Raw genomic sequence first — 24,318 nt, 5'->3', positions numbered from 1 at the left:
AAGCAAAACAAGCCAGACTCAGAGAGACATGTCATGTCTTCTCTCATATACAGAACAGACTCAAGTGTGTGTCTGTATGTGTGTGTGTGTGTGTGTGTGTGTGAGCATGCCATACTGTACACACTGGGGTCAGAGGACAACATGCAGGAGTCAGTTCTCCCCTTCTACCACGTGGATCATGGGGATTGAGCTCTTGTCTTCAGGCTTGGAAGAACCAAAGAGAACTGTCATTAAATTCTTTATTCCATAAATGACTAAGCTAAGACTCCCCACCTCAAGAGAACACACAAATGCTCAGCACTTGGGTTAGTATCTGGGCCTCATGCTGCTTTTTCCACCTCATACATAGGTTCTGACTCCAGAGGTCCTGTGCAGGATTAATTCAGCTCCTCCCAGGCCTGACTCCTGTGAACTGACCTCTGGGGTCCTGGCTAGTACCCTAAGCGGTCAAAGGCTCATCAGGTGCCGCCTGTAGCCACGCCCACTGCCTTTCAAGTGTGTTGAAGTCATGAGTCTCCCACTTTCAGAGTCTGGTAGTAAGCAGTTTTCCCTGCTCTTAGCTCTTGCAGCAGGCCTCTGCAGCTTAGTGAAATGTTGCAAGTGTTCATTTAGAAAGGGCTAATAAATAATAGATTTGCGTCTACAGAGAGGAGCAACACACCTCATTTACATAATTCCTAACAGATTATGCATCTTAAAAGTCCAGTACCCCAGAATCCTTTTTTTTTTTTTTTTAATAGTAGTTTCCACTTGAGAGAAGAGTAAAAACAAACAGGTATCAACCACACGCTCAGCTTCATACGAGGATCTGGATACGTGGCAAAAAGCTCCCTGATGTTTTGTTTTTTGTTTTTTTTTGTTTTTTTCAAGTATGTCTTTGTGGCTGACCAACCACATACTGGAGAAGCGATCAACGATGTACATAACCCACACAAGCCCTCCACCCCAGCAAAAGCGGGCGCCACCTGGGATATCTTTTCCCCTCAGTGAAAGGCACGGTTAACTTTCTCAGTGCGCAAGAAGTGTCATTCTCAAGCCATTTGCTTCTCCATATAAGAGGCACCCCATTATAAGGCCCCAATATTGGTTCGGCCAGACTGTGAAAGCGTAAAGACGCACACGCTCTGTTCACTAGGACAACTGCTATCACCAGCAGATGTCATAAAATGCAACCTGAAAATAGACTCAAGAGCAGGAAAGGAAAGTGTCCTCGGGCTGAAACAACACACAGGTCTATTCCCCCCGGAAAGGGAACCCACAACAGACCCAGTAACCACGGCACCCAAGCTCCACTTGGTGAGCCAGTGAGTTTTTTACTGGGGTTACTAAGAGGAGTGCGGGTGGGAGGTTCCTTACAGGAGCAGGGATGACTTCAAAGCAGCTACTTCCTCCAAAAGCCCACCTCGGGCCTGGTGACACCTCAGAAAACTGTAACCCTGGAGCTCTGTACAACTTACAAGCCCACCTCTGAGCTTGGCTGGCACGCCTTCCTCTCCAGCGGTAGTCTCCCGCTTCTGAACAGTTGTTCAGGGAGCTTCAAGAAGGTTTCAACGTTTCTCTTTCCAGACAGCAGGATGTTTGCTTACTGCCTCTTTGTCCACCTGGAGGGAATGTTTCCATTCAGAGGAAACTGAGTTCTACAAGGGAAGGAAGGACGGGAGTCAGATGGCATCAACAGAAAATAAAATATAAACAGAAGATGTAAGTACAACAGAAAATAAACAACAGGAAACAGAAGAACAACAATCTCTGGACTATCTTGAGTGTAAATGTGATAAACATTTGGATGGAAAAACAAGGGAAAGGGCCAGGGTAATGGCTTAACGGGTAAAGGCACCAAGCCTGATAACCTGATTTGTCAAGCTCAAGTGTGGACACATGTAAGCGTGTTTGCATGATCGCATGCACACACACATAAATGTCATGTCCATAAAAGCCAAGGGAGGAGAGAAGAATTTAAGCACCAATTGGAAATAGGAGACTTCAGGTAGTGGCCTTGCGTCTGATTATAAATAGATTGAATTCTAAACAACTCATTTGAATTCTATAGGTTCTCAGGTTTCTGAGTGGTTTGAATGTCTTGTATTCTAGTCTCTGGAAAAATATTTTTATATACAAATTTGGGGAAGCACGATTAAAGTCTGAGAGTTTTATTAAAGGTGCCTTGGGGTTTTATGCAAATTGAGCTGTTTTCTCAGTGTCCAGCTTTGCGTATGATTTGATTAGCTTTTTGATCTGTATATACATCCTCAGAGGGTCACTCCTGTGTCCTTTACAAGATGAAAAGGTCAGCCACTTGATAGATTTTCTAGATTAGGAAAAATGACCCTCTCTCCTATTATAGTTTATATCTTGATATCATTCCTGTGACAACAGCCTTTCTTCCAGGAAGACTCCAAGCTCTGCCCCACTCCCTTTGTTTCCCAGAAAAGTAACCCAGTGCCTGGCAGATGGCAGATACTTGGTAACCACCTACCATAATTCCCAGCCTGGGATTTAATTTACAACTGCCTGTAGGATACATTTACCTTTATTTTATTTGTAGGTGTGTCTCTGTGTGTCTGTGAGTGCATCCTGGCACTTCAGTCTGATGCTAGAAGAAGATATCAGGTTCCCTGTCTCTTATTCTTCCGTATTCCCTTGAGACAGGATCTATTACTGAACCTGGATCTTGTTGGTCTTTTGGCTAGGCCGGCAAGCCAAAAAGCAAGGACAAAAGCAAGCTGGGGCAGTTAGAAGCATGTGTAGCCAAGCTTGGATTTTATATAGTTGCTGGGCAGCCAAACTCAGGTCTTCAAGTTTGTGTATGTATCATGTGCTTGTAGCCACTCAGCAATCTTATTTGTTAATTTATTAACAGATAAACAATCTTATTTGTTAATCAGCAGCTTATTTGTTAATTTAAAAATCGAACATATTCATATACACATCTCGTATAGTTAAAGGCTGCTGCTTTAAGTAGATCATTTTGTGAGTTTAATAAATGCACACCCGTAAGTAACTGCAATGCAAATAAATAGTCTCATCACTTCCCCACTTCTCTCTAGCCATTTGCCATTTATGGCTGGCCCCCTTCCATTTTCATGCAAACCAGCTGCATGCAGCCACCGATTTAGGTTGTATCATTTTATATTAGTTTTCTTTTCTTTCTTTTTTTTTTTTTTAAGAATTCTATATTACATAATACAGTACAAACTTTTTTATGGATATTTTGAGATACATTTATTTATTAACATGTAGTAGTTTATTTCCCTTTATCATTGAGTTCTGTTCCATCATTTTGGTAAGCTACGTTTTTAATCTTGGTGAATATTTAGTTATTTCAAGATTTTGACTAATATTAATAAAACTAGTTTGTGTGTGTGTGTGTGTGTGTGTGTGTGTGTGTGTAAAAATACTAAGAAGTGGAATAGCTGGATGATTAGGGCATTAGGGCAGACATGGAAAATTCAAATTGTTTTGAATGCTGGTTTCAACATTTTACTTTCTTGTCAGCAATGCTTGAGGTTCTGTTACACTGTATTTTTATTAACACTTTCGATTTTAAGTGATTTTGTTTTGTTTGTTTGTTTTGTTCCAGTGGCTAGATGGTAGTATCTCACTCTCATTTTAAAATTTACATGTCTGGACTCCTGAATTCCCAGTCATTTCCATCTTACTGGCTGCCACTTGGATTTGCAGTTTAAAAATGTAATGATTATACCATTCAGCAAAAAGTTAGGAATTAAAATAACAAATCATTAGTCGAGCCTTTTTCTTTCTCACTGTGGTAAGGGACATCTTGTTCTTACTTGGATTTCTGGTATCTAGCATGTGTCTGGTGAGTAATGTGCACATTTATTATCTATTGTTACGGAGTAAACTGTTCTGAGTTATATAAGAATGCACAATCAGTAAACCAGGGAAAGCAAGCCAATAGGCAAGACTTTCCCATCACCTTTGCCTCAGTTCCTGCTTTGAGTTCCTGTCTTCACTTATCCCAGGGTGTGGATTGTGGTCCTGACATTCAAGCCAAACAATCCCTCATCTCCCACTCTCGGCTGTCAACTTTATACAAGGTGGAGTCATCTAGAAGGAGCAATTCTCAGCTGAGAAAATGCCTCCATCAGACTGACCTGTAGGCAAGTCTGTAAGGCACTTTCTTGATTATTAACGTGGGTTATATAAAAAAGCAAGTTGAACAAGCCAGGAGGCAGCATTTCTTCACCACCTTTGTTTCCGTTTCTGTCTCCAGCTTCCCATCCTGCTTGAGTTCCTGCTTTGGCCACCTACAAGGATGGACTGGGAATGTAAGCCAAACAAACGCTTTCCTCCCCAAGATGCTTTTTGGCATGGTGTTTACCACAGCAATAGTAAACTAACTAGAACACAGAGTTAGCTCAACACAAATCTGGCAGTTAAGTCATGTGGACTGTGGTAGTTTTCAGGATCTGCTTTTCAGAAGGCCACGGTGTTTTTTGGAAATAAGACAACACATGATCACAAGCTCAGAGAAGCATAAGGAACCCTTATTCAGGAAGGAATAAGTAAAAGAACAGACATATAAAAACACACTTATCACTTGTTAAAGCAATCTAGTGTGAATATCTCTAAAAATGAACATTAAATTGAAGCCAGGTTTCTGCAATTTTTTTAAAAAAAGTGGTTGGAAAACCCGAAAAGTTAATGACGTATCCTCTTGAATGTCTCAATCAGGAACCAGAGCTTTCCATGGGAGGTGGCGGAAAATGGGCTTTATACACACTTCTGGAATGCAAGAATGAAGGAGGAGGGGAGGCTCAAAGTCCTCCTCAAGAATGCAGGAATCAAGTCAGCAAAACGGTGAAGGGCAGAGTGGCAGGAACTAGGCTCTAACTATCAAGTCGAAGTATTAATCCTGAGGTAGAAACAAAAGCCATTTCCTCCCTCACCAATGAAGACAAAAAGGCCCTCTGATAGAGGTGAAATGATTATGTGTCCCTTCCCCTCTCCACCTGGGCAAAGTGGCCTGTGCTGTTAGAAGCACCGAAAAGACAATGAATAAAGTTTCAGAGCATATTTGCCTTCGTCGCTATGCTCAATTTTCAGTCTTCTGCATAATATAAATTTGGTGACTCCGGATTTGAGTGGTGGGTTCACAGGGCTTCCGCATGAGAGAGCCTTGTAACAGTCCATCGTTACAGTGTTTGGCTTACACCAAATCAAAGGAGTTCATGAAGGAGTGACTCTGCTTCTTCTGAGAGCATTGACTGTGAAGAAAGGAGAAAAGGGGTAGTTCAAGCGTCTGGCTGTGGCAAAGGGAACTCGACAAGGGCAAAGGGAGTGTCGTCCCCCCCTTCCCCCCAACTACTACTTGGGTTGCCATCTCTTTTGTGAAGGAGCCCGGTGCTGTCAAAGAAATACAGGAGCCAGGCTTTCTGGACCAGTTCCTTCTCCACTTCTGCACAACATCTGGCCATAGTAGAACCCGCCCAGAAGCACCTTTGCCAACTCCTTTCTTCTGGGAGCATCTTTTAGAAGATTTGGGAGATCCTGACACTCATACTTTCGACGGCACCGGTTAGGGGGTGACGCTTACATCTCAGATAAGTCCTGCTAACTGAAGATGCTCTCAGGTCACAGAGCCCAGGTCACAGAGTGTGTGGGGACGCAGGGCAGACGGGGAGCGAGGGCTGCGTGTGTGGGAAAGCCAGAACCGGCCCCCGGCTACCCCGCGCTCTAGGTTCGCGGCGGGGCGGTACTTCCTGACCCCGGAAGAGAAAGTTGTTTTGGGGAAGGGGAGCAAGGAGAAGAGGAGGCACGGTGAGTAAGACTAAAACTCCGAAGTTGTTCTGCTCGCCCTGGCCTGCGGTCCGGGTCCTCCTCAGTTCCCTTCTGGGGCGCGGCGCACCCCAGAGTCCCAGGCTGGGTTAATCCCCGCGGGGGAGGGGACCTCAGAAGCCCCATCTTCCCCGACCCTCCCGGGAGCCAGGTCTCCAGGAAAACCCGGAGCGGAGCATCCCCGGCAGGGACACGCCCTCCGCGCGCGGCCGTGCGCGCATGCCCAGTGCGCGGCCGCCGCGAGTAGGAAGCGGAGCCCGGCGGAGAGGGGAGGTGGGAGGGGACGCTGTGGCGGTGGCGGAGGCGCGGAACGCGGCGAGGGTTCCCGCGGCTTCCTCGGGGCGTTCGGGTCGGTGCAGCCTTTGCGAGGCGCGAGCGAGCCTGGGGCCAGCAACGAGCGCGGAGCGGGCCGCGGGCGGGGAGCGGCGGGGCGGCCGGGCGGAGCGGGCTCCCAGCCCCGGGCTCCGCGGCTCGGGACGCGGCTCCGGCGGCGGCGGGGGCGGCGATGTTCCACTGCATCCCCCTGTGGCGGTGCAACCGTCATGTGGAGGCCATCGACAAGCGCCACTGCTCGTTGGTCTGTGTCCCCGAGGAGATCTACCGCTATGCCCGCAGCCTGGAGGAGCTGCTCCTGGACGCCAACCAGCTCCGGGAGCTCCCCGAGGTAAGTGCCCGGCTCACCTGGCGCGGCGGCGGCGCCCGCGCGCCCCTCCGCAGGCTGCTCCGCTCCGGGGGACCCCGGGCTGCGGGCCACCGCGGCCACCCCCAGCCGCCCTGTTCCTCCTTGCTCCCCCCGGCCCCATCCTCCGATGAAAGTTATCATTATTAATAATATATATTTTTAAAAAACTTCATTCATACCCGAAGACTTGGAATTTAACAAGTTAGTTACTTGGCGAAGGGAGAGACGTTCTGGTTCACTGAGTGGCTTAGATCCACGTCTGGGAGCTAACGCCGGTTGGGTGAGAAGCCAGGTAGCCTACACTGTTCCCAGCTGAGGGCCACCGCGCGCCCCAGTACGCCCCAGGGGGCCGATCGGCTGCTGGTGGCCCTGAGCGCCGCCTCTCTTAAGGCTGAAACAGGTCCCGGAGGGCATTGGGACCTGGCAGCGCGAAAGTAAGCCTCTGTATCTTGGTATCTGTAAGGAATGTGCTCCTGGCCTTATCTCGGTGGGCTGTGCCCTGTGGAGATGGCGCTGTGTCGGCTCCAGTCGCCCCGTGGCGGCATTGGAGTGCTGGTCAGGAGGAGAGCTGGTGCAGGTGCCCAGGTTCCCGCCGCTGGGGCACTGCGTGCGTGGACCTGTTGCGTGGTTGGAACTGCGATGAACGTCCGTAGTGGCTCCCTCTGCGAGTCAGCCTCGCTGCTGCCTACAAAGCTCGCTTGAGTCCGTCCTGTGACTGATGCCCGTACCTATTCAGAGTTGTTTACAGAAATTAATCATCTGCCGGACCGAACTTGGACAGTGACAGACACTGATTGTGCTCTTCCGAGGGTCCGGACGCGGTTAGACTCTGAACTTTTAACTCTTGAATTTGCTTCAGGACTTGAGCTTTAACTGTTGAAGAGGAAGCGTCCCTAACCCAGGTGTGTGTAGGAAGTAAGCCTGTGGCCATATGAAGGTGCAGGAAATGGAAGACTGCTGGGAGGCGGGGAGAGAGAGCCTAAAGGCCTGAGCGTTGGAATGCAGATACCTTGTTTGTCCTTTGGTAACGCTAATGCCCTGTCAGTTTCAAAGAAACTCTGCTCAGATGTCTGGTTTGTTGGAACACGGACTGATAACGATCTCCAGGGCTGACAGTTTAGAAAATCAGAACTGTGTTTTTTTTTTTTTTTTTTTTCAACATCTCAAGTGATGTTCATCTTGAATTAACTTTCCTTGGTTCCCATGGCCTCTTCTGAGAGGAATCACAGAGATGACCCTCACTAGGATCTTTGCAGAGCACCCCCACACCACCCTTTCATTTAATTCAATAGAAAAACCATCCAGTTCCCTCAGGCATGTATTACTTTGCAGGCATAATCTGGTTTTTAGCTTCACTCTGTTTTACTTAAGTGGTAAGCTGTGTAATTGTTGAAATGTAGCAAATGTTACTTAACCCTTTTCGAGGTATTTGAAGTGAAGTTATTAAAAGACTTAGTAAAAAGCTCTTGACTGTAAACTTCCCAGTGCTTTTCGTAGTATTTGTAAAAGCTCTTGACTGTTAACCTCCCAGTGCTTTTCATAGTATTTGTGTCTTGTTGTGGGATTGGAAGCTTTCTTCGGGTTGGATTGGCTTTTCAGTCCCTTCTGCAGCTTTGTTAGATTTTCTGTAATGCTGGAGAGTTTTGCTTGGCATAGGAGATTGAGAGTTTTGGAAGTGTCAGTTATTTCTACAGATGGCAAATGACAACTCAGAAGCTCAAAATAAGGCCTGGTGGCCTTTTTGAAAATACAGTAAATAAACGTTGCAAAGCCAAAGGATGGCCTGCCTTATTGGTAAACATTGCTCCAAGAGCCTTAAATCAGGGTCTTGTAGCCTGGATTCCTCTCTGTCTTATTTCACCCAGACTGTTGGGTTTGTACATGCCAGACAGGAGTGACTGCTTTGAAAGCCTGTTTCTTTCTTTCGGTCTTTTCTTGGGCCGGCCCTTGTTGGTGTTTGAGATCAGTGTAACTCATCACTGTTGCCCACTGGTGCCCCGGGCCTCCAACTCCGAGCTCCTTGTCTCCTCACCACCATATCACCACTTTTGATGGAAAGCTTCAAAGGTTCATAGTGCGGTCGTGGCCATTCCAGCTGTATGTTTTATTGCCTGTAATTTGGGAGCACAGGCCAAGAGGGAGGCCCGCGCCCTCTACCTGAGCAACAGGCTTTGGGATAATGATAGGCACCTACTCTCCACCGAACGGCCCGCAACCTCTCATTTGCTCCAACATTTTCATTTACAAATTGAGACTCAGAACTGCAGCGATTTTTCTCAGGGCTCTGCACCTTGTTAGGTGGATGCAGTCTCCGGCCTCCTCCATTTATTGACGTGTTAGACAGCTGCAGTCACAGTGAACACGTAGGATGCATCTGGCCCACTCTGCTTCTCACGTCCATCAGACCATTAGCTGTTTAGACCCTCCTTTTTGGGCCATGTGGTTTAAACTCGGCCTTGTCAAACATTTACTGAGGTACCATTACTTCCTAGTTATTAGGAAAATAGAGATTAAAGAAGCTATGATTCTTATGAGCTGGTCCCAGCCTTGCGGAGAGGCTGTTGACTTAAATACAGATGCTGCCAGTATGGGGTGAGGCGGGCACCTCATTTCCTCAGCCTACTTCCCAGCCACAGACATGTCGGTTACTTACCTAGTGTACTGCCCCAGAAGCCGTCCAGCGTTGTGGCGACTTCTCAACAATGCAGGTTAAGGGTCAGGCCCCTCATCTTGAGCTTGCCTTTCGTTGGGTGACAGTCGTTCCGGCTGCTGCTTCTGCCTTCCCTAGATTCTTTTGGTATCTACACTAACAATCTTGCTTTCACCTCCTTGAAACGCCTTCATGCTTTTGTTCTCTCCTGTAAGCACAGAGCCCCAAGCTCAGTAGGTCTTGATCAGTAAACAGTTGCTTTTCTAGAATTTTCTGTTGTCTCCTCTTAGCCTTTAGCTAATCTTCTGTTGCTTGCCCAGTGGAAAGATTTCAAACACCCACCCCCCACTCCCATCATTCTTTCTTATATCCTGGCTTATTTGTTTTCTAGTTTTAGAGCACTTATCATGACCTAAGCTCAAACCATTTATGTTTATGTGTTCCTTGTCTGTCTACACAGCTAAATCATTACCTCCATGAGGGCAAGCGTGTTCATGGCTGAACCCAGGCCACTATGTGGTACATTGCGGGTCTTCAGGTGCGTGTTGCATAAATGTGTCCTCATGTTGACATCAGAAGGCTGCCTTACCTTCTTGCCCATCATAATTCCTCTTCCTGTGGCCTGAAACTAGTAAGTCATCTCTTTTCGTTCAGAATCATTTGTCTTTTCCATGGAGTGCTTTGTCCACAGTCTCTCTTGCATTAGAAAAGACTTGTCCACCTTTGAAATAATTCACATACGCTATGAACATTTGCCTGGAATGTGAGTTCAGTTTCTGTCCCTGTAGCTTGCTCTGGCAAGGGGCTGTCATCCCCACTCAGAACAAGTTAGCCATGTTTCAGTTAGGTCTTCTCTTTGGAAGTGGTGTTTCTCCCTGCAGTTCCATTTCTGAGGGATGGGGCTCCATTTTTCCTGTCTCCAACTTTGATTTTCCATGACCTTTTTTTTTTTTTTCTCTTCTCTGTCTTCTTTTCTTCCAGTCTCTCACACCTTCTTCCTTGGTTTCACTTGGATTCCTATGGACTTTTGGCCATCTTTTACCAAGGCTCTTTGGACCTTGTTTTGAAGGGACAGTGGGGCTCATATATTGGATATAGATGGTTCAAGATAGGATTCTGTCTCTTGGATGCTCTCCTCTAGCCTTAATTTCTGCAGATGTTAGAGTACTGCTTGCTTTACAGGGTTAGCCTGAGGATTTAGAAGATCAGTATAAGGCCAAGAAAACCTGTGGCAAGAACTACTTATTATAGTGTTTCTTAACTGACATTTAGAACGTCCCTCCTCCCTTTAAGGAGTTTGCTAAACCCACATTAAGTTCTTGATATTATTTTCAGCAATTAAACACAGAAACACACGCACGCACACACACCCTCTGCCTTCTAGATGACTTTATGAACAAGTAATCATTGCTTAGCTTTCTCTTAGCACTCTTTTTATTGTTTATAGCTAGCGAGGGAAGAGTAGATGTGGCTGCATGAGTCAGGTGATGTCTGACAATCTACTGTACTTCATTAAAGAGGAAAGATGGGGAGCAAAGGGGTAACAGCCTCTGGTGTAGTTACTCAGAGTTAAAACCCAAGGACCTGTGCCTGGTTAATATTGTTTACTGTACCGTGAGCAGCCTTGTAGCACCTACACAGTCAGCCATTGCTCTTTGCCGTCAAGGTACTGTTGAGGTCTCCTTTTTTGTCTCTATTGGATTTGCAGAGTTGTTTCACTTTATAGTTATGTAAAAGCTAAGGCATAGGATGACACACCTATATGCTTAAATGGGTATGTAAAAAAAAAAACAGCTCAATTATTCAATAAAAGACCAATTACACATTTAAGGACTTTGAATGCTTAGAGCAAAGGGGATTGAAAGGCATGTTTTCCCGCTGGGGCCACACATTTCTCAAGCTAGAGAAGCAACAGTTCATTTCTTGGACATCCTGCCATTACCATACAATTTAGCACTTAATTGCTTTCTGATTGTTTTCTGTGTTGATTCACACCTTCCCCATAGGTTTCCTTGGTCCCTACACTTAGAGGTGAGAAAACCAAGCTAGAGACACCGGGCAGTTTTCACAGGTTAGTGGAGATTAGAATCTAGGAAGCACTTAGATAGTATCTGTGACATCTTTATTACAGCCAGCCCTTACTAACTTCCAAACTTCTGGTAGCTTCTTTACACAAATCATTTTTCTCACTCGGCATAACAGCCTATTGTAGCCATTAAAAATTCAGTTTTTCAAATGCATAAAAAGACTTAAGGAAGTTAAGAGGCATGGGAACACTGGATTCCCTGTCACCATGTGTGACCTACCTGGGGGGCCGGGAAGCCTGGCGTGGGGACATTTCGAAGCCTCTGTTGGAGGCTGTTACAGCTTTGAGGAGGTTCATACTTTTGGGGGGTATGAGAGGAAGCGTTAAGGTGGTGATTCAGAATAGATCAGAAAGAGGGAAGAAGAGCTTTGTGTACTGTTGAAGGTGTGGAGATGGAGGGGCCTTCACTACAGTGGAGATGAACTCTGCCCTGTTAGCAGAGGAGACTGTGGGTGGGCATCTTAGGAAGGGGGTTTTGGAGGTAGAGAAGATCATGCTGGGTGATGATGAGTCAGGAGCCCTGGCATGGTGTAGTCACAGGAAGGATGGCGTGCGTGTGGGAAGAATAGGGACAAGGCGATGGGTATGAGTTTCTTTTGTTGGTGTATTTCTCTTGAATATGGGGTGCCTTCATTCAACTAAAACATTGAGTTTTTTATGTAGGCTTCTCCTTGGGAAGAAAATGGCCAGCCAGATATGTTTTATTTCAGGCGAATAAGAGTGTGCCCACTGTGACTCTGGTAACTCCAAGGGCCCTGTTTTTTCTGAGAAACGTGTGCATTTATGTGTGTGTACTGTGCCATGAACTTTCAATTTGGGGGTTAAGACACTGCTGACTTTTATAGAATGTCAACAATACTAGTGGCGACAGGCGCAGGCGTGGAAGGGAGGGTTGCAGTGTGTGCTGGGCAGCCGGGGAGTGCTGCAGTTGACTTTCTCACTGTGCCTGTGGAGGTCACGGGTGAAGGTTGACAGTTGGAGGTCTCCACCCGAAGTGCAGGGCTAGAAGTACGCTTGTCTTCTGCCGCAAGATTCGCATGAAGGGTGGTGAAATCATGGGTCAGGCCTTGGCAAGTGCTCAGAAGCAGCCTCTGGATGTCCATTAACTTTCTCTTAGGTGTAATTTAGTGGACAGGAGTGGTAATTTACTGTTGCATGTGGTATTTTAGAAGATCTAATGGTACGTGTGTGTGTTTGTGTGTCTCTCTGTGTGTGTCTGTGTGTGTGTAGTTTAAAATACATTGGGAGTCCTTGAAGGAAACTTACCCGATTAATGTTGAAGAGTTTACTTATGAAGGCTCTAACGTCTAAACCCATTTGGGGGAAAATGGTATTTTTTGTTTCTAAGAGCACCGAGGAATAGATATACCACAAGGAATGGATCTGCCTATTTGGGTTGAAGGAGGTGTTGTATGTAATTATGGAGCACTCTAGATGATTCCTTGATGGCGTGGCCAGGTAGGACCACTTTGGCTCCATCTTCACACTCACTTCTTTGGAAAACATAGTTAGGAGGAAGAATCAGCTGCTGTTGGGGTTGAGGGTTCTGGCTTAGACGGGCGGTTATGAGGGCCAGAAGTGGCTTCCAGACCTCTGTTTGACTTGATTAGAAAATGCTGCCATACATCTCTGGGCGTGATGCTGTTACTCTGGGTGACTTGAGTACGGGCTGCGGTATCATCTTTCTGATAATATTGATTTGTGCTCTGTGCTTGAAATAAAGGAAAGAAGGAAAGAAAGAAACCCATTTCTCTTGTAGTGACATCACCCATTAATTGTTTTAGTTTTCCTTAAAAATAATTTTTGAACAAGAAATGCTGGTTGTTGAGTTTGGAGCACAGGGTGGTATTGCAGTACATGTTTAAATTATAGAAGGATGAGTACAGACTCATCACCATACCCGTTGACTTACATCTTTATCATTCATTCCTTCATGGTGGAAGCCCTTCCCTTTTATGTGTATGGGTGTTTTGCTTGCACCTTTATCTGTTGTACCACATATGTACCAGGAACTGCAGATGGTCGTGAATGAACATTTTGGTGTTGGAAAACAGCTCTTCCAGGGCCTCTGGAAGAGCAGCAAGTGCTTTTAACCACCAAGCTATCTCTCTAGTTCCCAAAATCCACTCTTAAAAGAACATATTCTTACCTCGCTACAGCAGTATGCCTGTAATGCTAGTACCTGGGAGGCTGGGCTAGGAGGTTTGGGAGCTTAAGGCCAGCCTGGGTTGCATAGCAAGACCATGTATTAGAAAACAACATTAGCAAAATGAAAACGAGGAAGAAGAAAGAAAAGAAAGGATTCTTAGGGATTTTGCTTTTCCCTTCATACATTGATTGCCATGTATTATCATTTAAACAAAATAGCTTTGCTGGGTGCTCTTTCTGCTTTCACACTGTTTCTTGGGCATTTTTCATATGAGTTTGCATTATATAGGTTAACGTTGATGTAGCTTTCTGTTGGGTCTTACATCATCATTTTTAAAAGTTGTCCTCTTAATGTTAGGTATTTAAATTGTTTCTAATTTTTTGCAGAGATGAACAAGGCTGGTTTAAATATGTTGATATGGTTTACGCTGTATGCTTAGGCAAACAGAGCCTTAAAAATGAATTTAAGGAATATATATATATATATATATATATATATATATATATATATGGGTGAAACAGTGGGTGCTTGCAGTTTCACTCCCAGGCTGCAGATTCTCTTCTAGTCAGCTCGTTAGATGTTTGTGTCAGATCTTTGGGAGAGTAGTAAGTAATGTTTGCCTTCAAGGAACCAGCTAGTTAGGGAGAGAAGTTTAGCTTTCTGGAATTCCTGACGTAGATAAGTGTCCTTTGCGGGTGAAGACCAAGTATTGTTGTGTACCTGTGGAAGAGCTCTTTGCTCTGGCTTTCTCAGCACCTGAGCTCAGAGGACCTGAAAGTGGATGGGGCATTGCAAGATGACACGGTGCTGTGTTAGGAGAAACGATGGTCTGAGTTGACGTGGTCCCGTTTCGAGAGCAGGGGACAGTGGTACGAGGCTGTCTGGCAACAAAAAGCGTGGGCATCCGCTCAGAGTGACGGCTGTGTGAGTCAGCCCTTCCAGCTGTCCTTCCTGCTGTGGTCGCTGCGCAAGCCTGAGTCTCTGACTTGAGGACAAAGTATGTGTGGCAGTTGTGGGGTTTTTCTAGTTGTGACACTCTACAGAGCAGCGTATCTGCCATGAACCTGTGCTTTGGTCATCTTTGGAAAGAAAGCAGTGATAGTCTCTACCCCATAGAGCTGTGTGAAGATTAACCGTGTTAACACCTGCACAATAAGGAGACCAGTAGTCAACAGATAGGAGAAGACAATGCAGTTTTGTCCTTATCCGTACTGATGAGACGTTTAGTATCTGAGGCCCAAAGACCTTCATTGTTCCCTCCTTTGACTCCTTTCTCAGTACTTGTTCAGACTGACCTGCGACACAGAGGTAAAGAGCGGTGCCTCTGAAGCGGCTCCCCTGCACTCGCAGGGTAAGTTAGGCAACATTCTTGTCGTCGGCTTTCTCCTGTCCTCTTTGCGCTGTGCACTGTGCCGTGTGAGGCCTAGATGCGGAGCCATTAACGCGTCCTTTGATGCTGTGTGCCTTTATGTCAGGGACGGTGCTGTACATCTCCCTGTTGCCTGTCTCACTGCTCCGGATCCTACTGGACAGAAATCAGGAGAAACGCTTTTCTGGGAAGCCTTCCTTCTCCTCTGTGGTGTCTGGAGTCCATTGATAACCACTCTTGACTACAAACATCCTTGTCCTCCTTCAAAGCAAGTGAGTTGGAAGCTACAGCTCCCACCCACCCCCATCCTTTGTGTTGGCTTCTGCTGCTCACTAAAGCAGCTAGCATAGAGAAGACATCAACATCATACTTGAAAGATGTTCTTGAGGAAATTTGTGGCCCATTTGGGGAGTGAGAACGAGTGAAGTTAAGAATGGGTTCTGAGGGGCGAGGAGATAGCTCAGTGGATCCCGGAGCCTGACAACTTGAGTTTGGATCTTTCGGACCCACGAAAAGCTGCTCGTACAGTAGCACATGCAGCTTTAGTGGTAAGGAGCCTCTACCGGGAAAGAGATGGGAGGTGGAGACAGGAAGTTCTCCTGATGCTCTCTGGCCAGCTAGCCCAGCATACACAGCAGCAGGAAATGATGAGACCTTGTTTCAGACTCACAGCAGGCAAGGACTGACACTTGAAGGTTGTCCTCTGATCTTCATCCCTCCAGTATATGTCTCTCTCTCTCTCTCTCTCTCTCTCTCTCTCTCTCTCACACACACACACACACAGTGGCTTTTGATTATACTTGTAAATGAGAGACTGAAGATCCTATCAAGGAGCACTTGGATGTCAGCAGTCCCTACTGTGTATGTGGATCCATGATGATATAGGAAAATAGCACCGACTTAGGGCACAGTTCTAGGTCCTTGTCATCGCCAAATTCTCTTATATGAATGATGGAGGGTGTGGGTGATGCAAGGTCCTTTTGTGTTCTGACTTTCTTAGATGCTAATGTCACAAATTCGTACCCCAGGAAGACCTGTAGGAGAGCAGTGCCATGGATGAGCACATTCCTCAGGAGGCACTCAGTGAGGTTAGTGGAACCACAAATCTAGGCTTAATTATTATAATCAAGGATTTGACAAGCAGGCAGAGCTCTTCCCAGTGAATATCTCTATGTGGTCAGTTGTTGATTCCCAGAGTCAGTTGAGAGTCAAAATGAGCAGATTTTCCCTGGTTAACATGCACACATTTGCACACGTGTGTGCTTGTGCATCTCTCCCCAGACCACACACTCATTTTGAACACTGAATGCTTCTCTTCTGTCAGTTTTCCCCCCCTTTTCTCAGCTTTTAAAGCTGCAAGGAACCCGGGATTTTGACCAGGACCTTTTGCGTCTTTAGTAAATTAGCTCAAGCAAATCAGAGGTGGTGGTCCTGCTTTAGGCTGGCTTGATAACCCAGAAACTGCATTTGAGAACTGTAGTTCAGGGACTGTCAGTAGATCAGGGTAGCCTAAGGTGGTTTTTCAGGCTGTGGCTCTGTGCCCCTGAGGAATAGAATCAGCTCTGACAGAATAGTGGCGCTGGGCTGAGGGCATCCCAGCTCCTCAGGGGTGGGGTCTGGGATAGGACTCCCTGCATCCACACAGGCCTTCTGCCACCTTTCCTGCTTCCATCCAGGTACTTATTGAGTACTGGCTGTGCTTCAGGCTTTGTTCTTTCCAGCAGGGCAGATAGAATCTTTGTCTCTGGAACGGTCAGGAAAGCCAGATAAGCAAGTCCAAATCTCTGATAACAAAAAGGCTACAGAATGGGAACACAGTGGAGAGTAAGTCTGCAGAGGTTCCTGTTTCTCAAAAGGCCTCTTGAGGAAATGAGACTCGTCCTAACGTGTGGTAGGCAGCCACTCCAGGACATCAGAGGATGAACTTGGTGCTTCAGAGTCTTGGCACGAGAGGGGTAGCAGTGGGAACCAAGGTGACAGGGTTCACTTGTCACCAGTTGGTGTATGGCGTGCGGTAAGTGTGAGATCGTGTGGATTTATGGAGGACCTCATAAGTGGACTTGGCTTTATAGGAACTGATGAATGTCTGAGTCATGGTGGGGGTTCTAAAGAGACCCAGAATGAAGGAGGGGAAGCCTGGTGATGAGAATTACAAAGACATTGAGTGTGTTCTGGGTACAGTGCCTCAATCTATTCTACGCCCTTCCAGTGATTAACATGTTTTATGCTCATAAAACCCACGTCCTCATTTTACGTAAGTAGTTTTTTCTTACAGAGGACACTGGGACACAGAGCCCCCGAACAACTTGCCATCCAACTATTAAATAGCAAAGCTGGCATTTGAAGACATACAGTCACTCAAGAGTTGGGGCTCAAAACCACAGGATCTTCCTCCTTCAAGGTCAAACATATTAGAAGCCCCCGCTGAGCCAGGAGTCCCATCTGTTTTGTAAAGGGCAACAAAGAGATTCATGATGTTTGGGCTATTTTTGAATCATTAAGAAAAAAGCACTGAGCTGAGAGATCATTTTCAGAATCAGGTCACCGAGTATTAATGAGCTCATTCATGCATAATATCTCAGAGATTAGTGGTGTCCATTCCTTTCTTACCTTCAGGAGATAGATAACTCCAGTTGGGTCCTTACACATTTTTACAGTAAAAGCACATTGGCTAAGAGAGAATGATGGGGATCATGAGCACTGGCCTTTTCAGAGCTGTGCCCATTGTAATTCTGCTCATACTGATTTGAGGACTGTATTACCTGTCTCCATTTGCAAAGCATGAAATCAAGAAAGTGGCTTGAGACAGTCTTTAGTCTTGACCGTGCCCGCCAGTATTGTTGTACATTGGGCCTTAATATAGTTCCTGGAAATGCCCATATTCTCACACGGCCTCCTCATTGGGTGCTATTAATGAATAAATATGAATATCTTACAGTAGCTCCTGTTGCACTTTCTGTGACAGGAATAGCTGCAGACAGAACTCGAGGAGCAAAGGTTTGTTTCCGCTCATGGTTTGAGGATCCCCAGATCCAGGTGTCAAGATTCTTTTCTGCATCTTCCAGGCTCTTTACTTTCATATGTTGCTAGAAAAATAAAGAGAACAATGATATAGATAATTATAATGAAACCTATTATTTGGTATAATGACTGTTATTCATCTGAGGTTTGTGTGTATTGTTGCTGTTTTATGTCAGCTCGATACAAGCTAAAGTCATCTGGGAAGAGGTGTCTGCCGATGAGGAATAGTGATCTGCCCTGTGGGCATGTCTGTATGGCATTTTCTCGGTTGATGATTGCTGTAGGACCCAGCACAGTGTGGGCAGTGCCACCCCTAAGCACATGGTCTTGGGTGTATAAGGAAGCAGGCTGAGCAAGACAGGAAGAACAAGCCAGCAAGCAGCACTCTTCCATGGTTCTGCTTCGCTCCTGCCTCAAGGTTCCTGCCTTGACTTCCTTTAGCGACTAGACTGACATGGGATGTGTGAGCCGACCTGATGTTAGTGATTCCTTTTTCCCAGCCAGGCTCCGTCTATAAAATCTCCAGCTTTCAAAAATTTCACCACTGGCTATAGAACAAGTGTCCCAAATTAACATCACCCATAGGGGATGTTTCAGATTCAAGCCAACTCGCTAACTTAACTAATGTTAAGTTAACTGTGCTTAACTGTGCACTTAACTGTGCTCCATTCACATGTCTCTGTTTCCTACAACTTTGTTCTAAAATGGCAAGGGGTTAGGGACTGCGGCATTTGCTCAGTGTTTTCTGTTTTCTTCTGCTGCTTGCCTTCCTTCGTTCTTTCCTTCCCTCCTTCCCTCCCTCCTTTTCTTTCTCTCCTTTCCTTTTTTCTTCTCTTTCTTTCTTTTCTTTTCTTTTCTTTTTTTTTTCTTTTTGAGACAGTTTCTCTGTGTAGCTTGGGCTGTCGTGGAACTCTCTCTGTAACTCAGGCTGGCCTCAAACTCAGAGACCCGCCTGCCTCTACCTGCTGAGATTAAAGACGTGCGCTGCCACCACCCAGCTATGCCCCGTGTTTTCTGTAACTTGTGATTCACGGAAATTGCCCATGGGCTAAAGACAAAGCTTATGAGACCTCAGCTTTCCAACTTTACCTTCCTTTCACCTTTTTTTTAGTTGCTGGTGCTAAAAAAGAAAACCCGCAGGAAGATATTTTTTGGAATGTAAATATGGCAGAGGCTATTTGCTTGTGATATAATTGTCTAAGAAGGTTGTGTTTTTACAGTGTTTAGGTGTATGTCTAAGGTTGAGGGGAGGCACCGGGTAAGTCATGGTTTCTTCTCTGGCACTTTCACACACTTAGTCCTGGACAGACAGTAGTGTCTTCCACATACTCTCTGCAAGTAACAGAAGTTCTCCCGCTGAAGTGCCTGCAGTTGAGGAGGCCTTTAGTGACCTCACACATCTGGGAACCTGAATTGTGTTAGGTCAGTAGGCCACTTTCTCCTCGTGCTGGCCTCCTAAACAGAAAGGGAAGGCGTGGCTAGTCGGTGGCTTTGGGGAGCCATGAGAGAGCCTGGGATTAACAGTGCCTGGCTTCCTCATTCCACTTCTGGTGAGAAGTAGATAGCCGGCATAAAGACAGTAGGGATGATGTGTGGGTGCTCTGCTGTGTCTGAGGGGAGGTGCATGGAAGGAAAGTGAGTAGTCAGCCAGCATGCTGAGCCTGCTGGGTTTTTGCCTACACCTGTCTTTCCCATCATGGAGTAGCAGGTAGCTGTTGTCTCTCATTTAACCCTATATCTTCTGCCAAAAACAGAGACCGTCTGTTCAGGGAGAATCCTTAGCAGGAATGTTTTTTTTTTTTAAAAGTACAAAACAAAAAAGAATGACTGTACATGCAGATATTTCCCCTAGATTTTATTCTCACCTTGTGTTTGGGGAATTCTGTAGAACAAAAATTAAGTAAGGAGGAAGTTGAAGTCTTTATACCACTGAGCTTATGACTTGTGGAATCTCATGAATGCCTGCGCTGTCCCTTGTGCTCACGACGACACCCTTCTCCTGTGCCCATTTCACCTCCTCTGAAGCCCCTCAGTCCCCGGCCCAGCCACACCTCATGCTTCCTCAACCTCTCTGGTTATTTGTGAGGGTGGAATGCGGCTCTGCATCTGTTTGTTTTCTCCCTGTTTTTCATCAGGTCTGAAGTTATGTGTGCCTGTATCAGGCTTTGGAAAATTCAGTGCCTGAATCACAGGGAACACAAAGAAGAAAAGAAAACAAATAAAACAGATTGTACCGAAAAATGCATTATAGTTCTTATGAAGCAGTTCAGGTTTGTAAACACCTTGGCCTGTATTCCAGACCACCCATGCTGGGATTCCTGTTTCCTTAAGCCTCCCATGTCTCCAGTAGTCTCTAAGAATTGCCTGGGTTTCGTTTACTTTCTGTTGCTGTGGTAAAGAGCGCGACCAAAAGCAGCATGGATGGGACGGGAAAGGTTCCATTTTACCTTGACAGTTGCAGCGCATCGCTGAGGGAGGCCAGGGCAGGACTGAAGCAGGAGCCGGGAAGGAGTGCTGCTGCTTACTCGCTTCTTTCCCACAGCGGGCTGCCTCAGTGTGCTTTCTTACACAACCAAGGACCATCTGCCTAGGGGTGGCACCACCCACCGTGGGCTGGGCCCTCCATAACATTCATTCGTCAAGAAAATGCCCTTCAGGCTTGTCTACAGGCCAATCTGATGGAGGCATTTTCTCAGTTGAAGTTTTTCTTCCTAGATGACTCTAACTTTTATCAAGTTGACAAGAAAAAAAAAAAGAAAAAGAAAAAGAAAGAAAAGAGAAAAAAACAACCAGTACAAGGGCCGATGAATCTTCGTTTCTCCAGAGCCTGTGTTGTCAACTGTAGGCTCTCTGCAGCCCTGGCCCACGGTAGACATTTTATTATTGACAGCACACTTTACCATCCACCTGTGAGGGAAAGCAGGGGCGTTGCTGAGTCAGCACATGGTGCTGGCAGAGGGTCAGCAGTAGCTCCACAGATAACAGGTCATTAGCCATGTTGACAGAAGGGCATTTCCGCCCCTTTTGTGCCCCTTAGCAGGGGCATTAATGAGGAGTAAATGGCCAAAAGGCAGGAAGTGTCTCTGAAACCATGGCCTTTGCTGTCCGCATGCCAGATAATGTGCCCTCCCTCTGGAAAGAGTTGCACAGTTACAGTTTCTGAAATACTAATAGCAGCTGTGTGTTAACTGCCGGGAGGTTTCTAGCTGCACTTACTCAGAATTTGGTCCCTAGGTCAGCTTGATGTGGTAGTTTTATATATTTTTTTAAAGCTGACACTGAGGGCTTCTCTGAGGCTGTAGGTGTAAAAAGACTAGGCAAGGTTAAGGCCCAGTCTGCCAGACTCCAAAGATGGATGCTTTTTGATGTTGATTATGCAGGCCTTATAATATTTGTGCCACTAGATGTGAGTTACTAGGCCATGAGGATATGAGAATTGTTGTTTTCAAGTGGCTCAGACATAGCTTTGGAACCAGACAGCTGGGTAGATCAGGCTATCAAGAAGCCTGGCTTGTGGAGCCAGCAGCAGACTCCTTCTGGAGGTCCTGGGTGGCCTGGGAAAAGGTATTGGCCACTGCCGAATCAAAAGTAAAGGCGTGGGTTGTTTAAGGAGAGGGCTTGGAGTCCTGTCTTGGGTTGCCTTGAATACGGGTGAAGGAGCCTGTCTTTTGTTCAGTGAGTGAATGAGTGGACATACATTTAGAATCCGCCTCCTAATGGCAGCTTGTGGATGGATCTGAGGGGAGCAAGGATGGAGATGGATAATGTTGGGAAGCAGGGACAGAGTCTGGTGATTAGCCAGATTGGAAACCAGAGGCAGGCGGTTGGGGGAGTCCCTGTAACAGGGGGGATTCTCAGCTGAAATGCTTATCAGGCTGAGGAAAGGGGCAGGATGAGGTTGGGAAGGTAAAGATCAAGGTCACTTTTCTCATGACGCCATGGCCTGCTAGGCGAGCAAGGTGGGGCTTGAACATGGGGCTTCTGAGGACTGAAGGTAGGGGGGGTATTGCTGGATACACTCTGCTGCTCGTTTTCTTTGGAGAGCTCCCCTGTGTAAGACTGAGATAGACAAAGGGAGATTTGGGTACTAGGTCACCAGGTCTGTCACAAGCAGTGGCTGGATGGGAGGGGGTGAGACCTTGTAGGGTTCTGATAGAAAGGTGCTTGGGACGCTGTAGGTGGGGCAGGGAAAGAAAGGAGTTCCAGCGAAAGTCAGAGTGAAAGTGGAACTGGCTATTAAGGGGTGAGGTTGTCTGGAGAATGTCGCCAGGCCTGAGATACCGAAGTTGACCCTTGTGAAAGGGAGGGGAAGTTCCGGGTGAGGCCACCCGTGTGACTCATGAGTAGGTCAGAATCAGACAGAGGGGTGTGGTGGCCCTTGCTCTTGAGAAAGGCCAGTAGTGGCTGTGCTTGCCCTGTGGGTGGAACAGCTCCACCATAAGCCACAAAGCCAAGACTCAAGGGAGGCCCAGGTGGGCACATAGTACTTGTATTTGAAGATGTAACTGTAGACAGGCCTGAGGCAAGTCCAAAGGCCTCATCTTCAAGGGACAGCTCTGCCTGTCCCACCCAGCATGGCCAGGTGAGAGTGGTTATCTGTCCCCACCCTGTGAAGCTCTGACTGCTTTCCTACCCTGCCCCTCATCCTTGGAAATATTTTGTTTTTGTGCGTGTGTGTAGAAGTGTCCTGACTTTTAAGCATTCAGCACTTGAAAATAGACAGTTATTCAAGAATTTGGAAAAGGCACTAACGGGCTGTGAACAGAGTCCAGTGTTCGGCTGGGATCTAGGACTGGGGAGGGAGGCAGAATGGATGGTGCTCGTTAGTCTGATGCTAGAGTCTTGGAACATCTTCCCATTTCTGGCCCTCTCACCGACTGTGAAGATAAAGAACTCTGCAGCTAATTAGTTTTCAGTAGGAGCTAATAGGCTTTGATTGTAATCTGAAGCCTGGGGCCCAAGGGAACTGCAGGCAGGATGAGTAGCCTTTTTGCTCCTCCTGACGCCTTGCGAGCTTGCTTCTTTCTTCATGTTGAGTGCCTCTTCCCTTTGGCTCTCTAGTTTGTTTTTAAAGATATATGTGGTCTTTACATTATCGTGTACGTGTGTGGGTTTGTTTGTGAGTCAGCTGCCTTCGGAGGCCAGAGGTGTCAGAAGCCCTTGAACCGAAGTTACAGGTGGTTGTGAGCCGCTGATATAGGTTCTGGGAACCGAACTCGGGTCCTATTCAGGAGCAGTACATCTCTCCAGCCCGGCAGCTTGTTTATTGATCCACAGCATTTTCTTCCCGTAGCATATTTTCTTCTTTATTTGTGCTCTGTCGGACTTGTTTCTTTGTAGAATTCTGCTCAAATTACTTGGCTAAAATATAGGTCAGGTTTTTTTTTTTTTTTTTTCCTGTAATGATCCAGTACAATTTTGTAGTATTTTTCCTTAGCGCCTTTGAACTCAGTGAATTAACTGTGAAAGGTGTGACTACATAGTGGGGAAACTTTATTTGAATCAGCAGTTGAAAGGTACACATCTAAGTAGATGCTTTGCCCCTCAATTTAATCACTTTGTGAGTTTATTCACATTTCAAAATAGTATTGAAACTCGTTAGGATTTATTTTTAGGCTGCCCATGCACGTCATTGGCCATTTTTGTTTGCATATTCTGGCTCTTTGAAAATACATTTGTTGGTGGGGTTAGAGAACTAAGTCTAAAGACTCAGGCTGTGGATCTACTGGGAAATTTAGTTCTGTGCTAACATGGAGTCATGACATGCCGATTCACTGATGAGTCTAGATTCAGCGCAGACGGGGAGGTGCACAGATATCCGAATGTTGTGGCCTGCTTGGTAGAGTAGCCTCTGGATCCCTTCATTCTCAACGTGGCTTTTTAGAAAACTTGTTTTCCAACGTGGTGCATTTATTAAGGGACTAACAGTTAAAATTTCCAACTACCAAAGACAATTTAGTTAGGTTTTTGTTGTTGGAGATGAATGTGTAATTTTTTGTTGATCTTTGGAAATCTGAAATGATTGTGAAGTTGCATTGCTATCCTCCAGAGGAAGAATCATGGGGAAATGGGTTCCTCTAAGAGGTTTTAAACAATGATGTGTGTGGGTTCTTGGCTATGGACACTTAAACTGGGCTTATTGCCAGGCCTCTTGAATTCTTGTTAAATCAACAGCTGGGTTGCCTTTCTCTGGCTGGTCAGCATAGGATCAACACGGTGGCTTAAACTGAGCGCTGTGTCAGAAGCACCAGACAGTTCCTTTAAAGAAATGGATTCTCACACCTCAGGTCCCATGAATCTGATATGTTTCTGCTTATATTTTGGTGGGTCTTGATGGCACTAGGGACTTGTAGTCTCAGTAAGGGTCCTATGGGCTGTTTCCAATGGCCCTGGGGCCACACTGTGTGAAGCACTGGTGTTTACTAGTAAACACAATGCAGGTTCATGTCCTTTTTACTACCTAATGGCCATGTGATCTTACAGAGTTAGTTAGCATTTTTGAGCTCCTTCCTTCCTTCCTTCCTTCCTTCCTTCCTTCCTTCCTTCCTTCCTTCCTTCCTTC

At 46.2% G+C, this 24,318-nt stretch overlaps 1 protein-coding gene across 1 annotated transcript in view; it reads left to right on the top strand.

Annotated features, from left to right (window-relative positions):
- Positions 1 to 6,056: 6,056 nt before the first annotated feature.
- The window catches only part of Lrrc1 (leucine rich repeat containing 1), a 119,461-nt gene continuing 101,199 nt past the window's right edge, over positions 6,057 to 24,318 (top strand). The window contains exon 1 of the mRNA XM_055598818.1: positions 6,057 to 6,463. Within this exon, the coding sequence (XP_055454793.1) occupies positions 6,305 to 6,463 (159 nt within the window). The 5' untranslated portion in view covers positions 6,057 to 6,304. The remainder of the gene's footprint in view (positions 6,464 to 24,318) is intronic.

Source organism: Psammomys obesus, unplaced genomic scaffold (genome assembly GCF_907164565.1).
Source record: "Psammomys obesus unplaced genomic scaffold, mPsaObe1.curated_primary_1811, whole genome shotgun sequence".
NCBI classification, from domain to species: domain Eukaryota; kingdom Metazoa; phylum Chordata; class Mammalia; order Rodentia; family Muridae; genus Psammomys; species Psammomys obesus.
The sequence above is the reverse complement of the archived record's forward strand: the minus strand, read 5'-3'. Positions and strand labels throughout refer to the sequence as shown.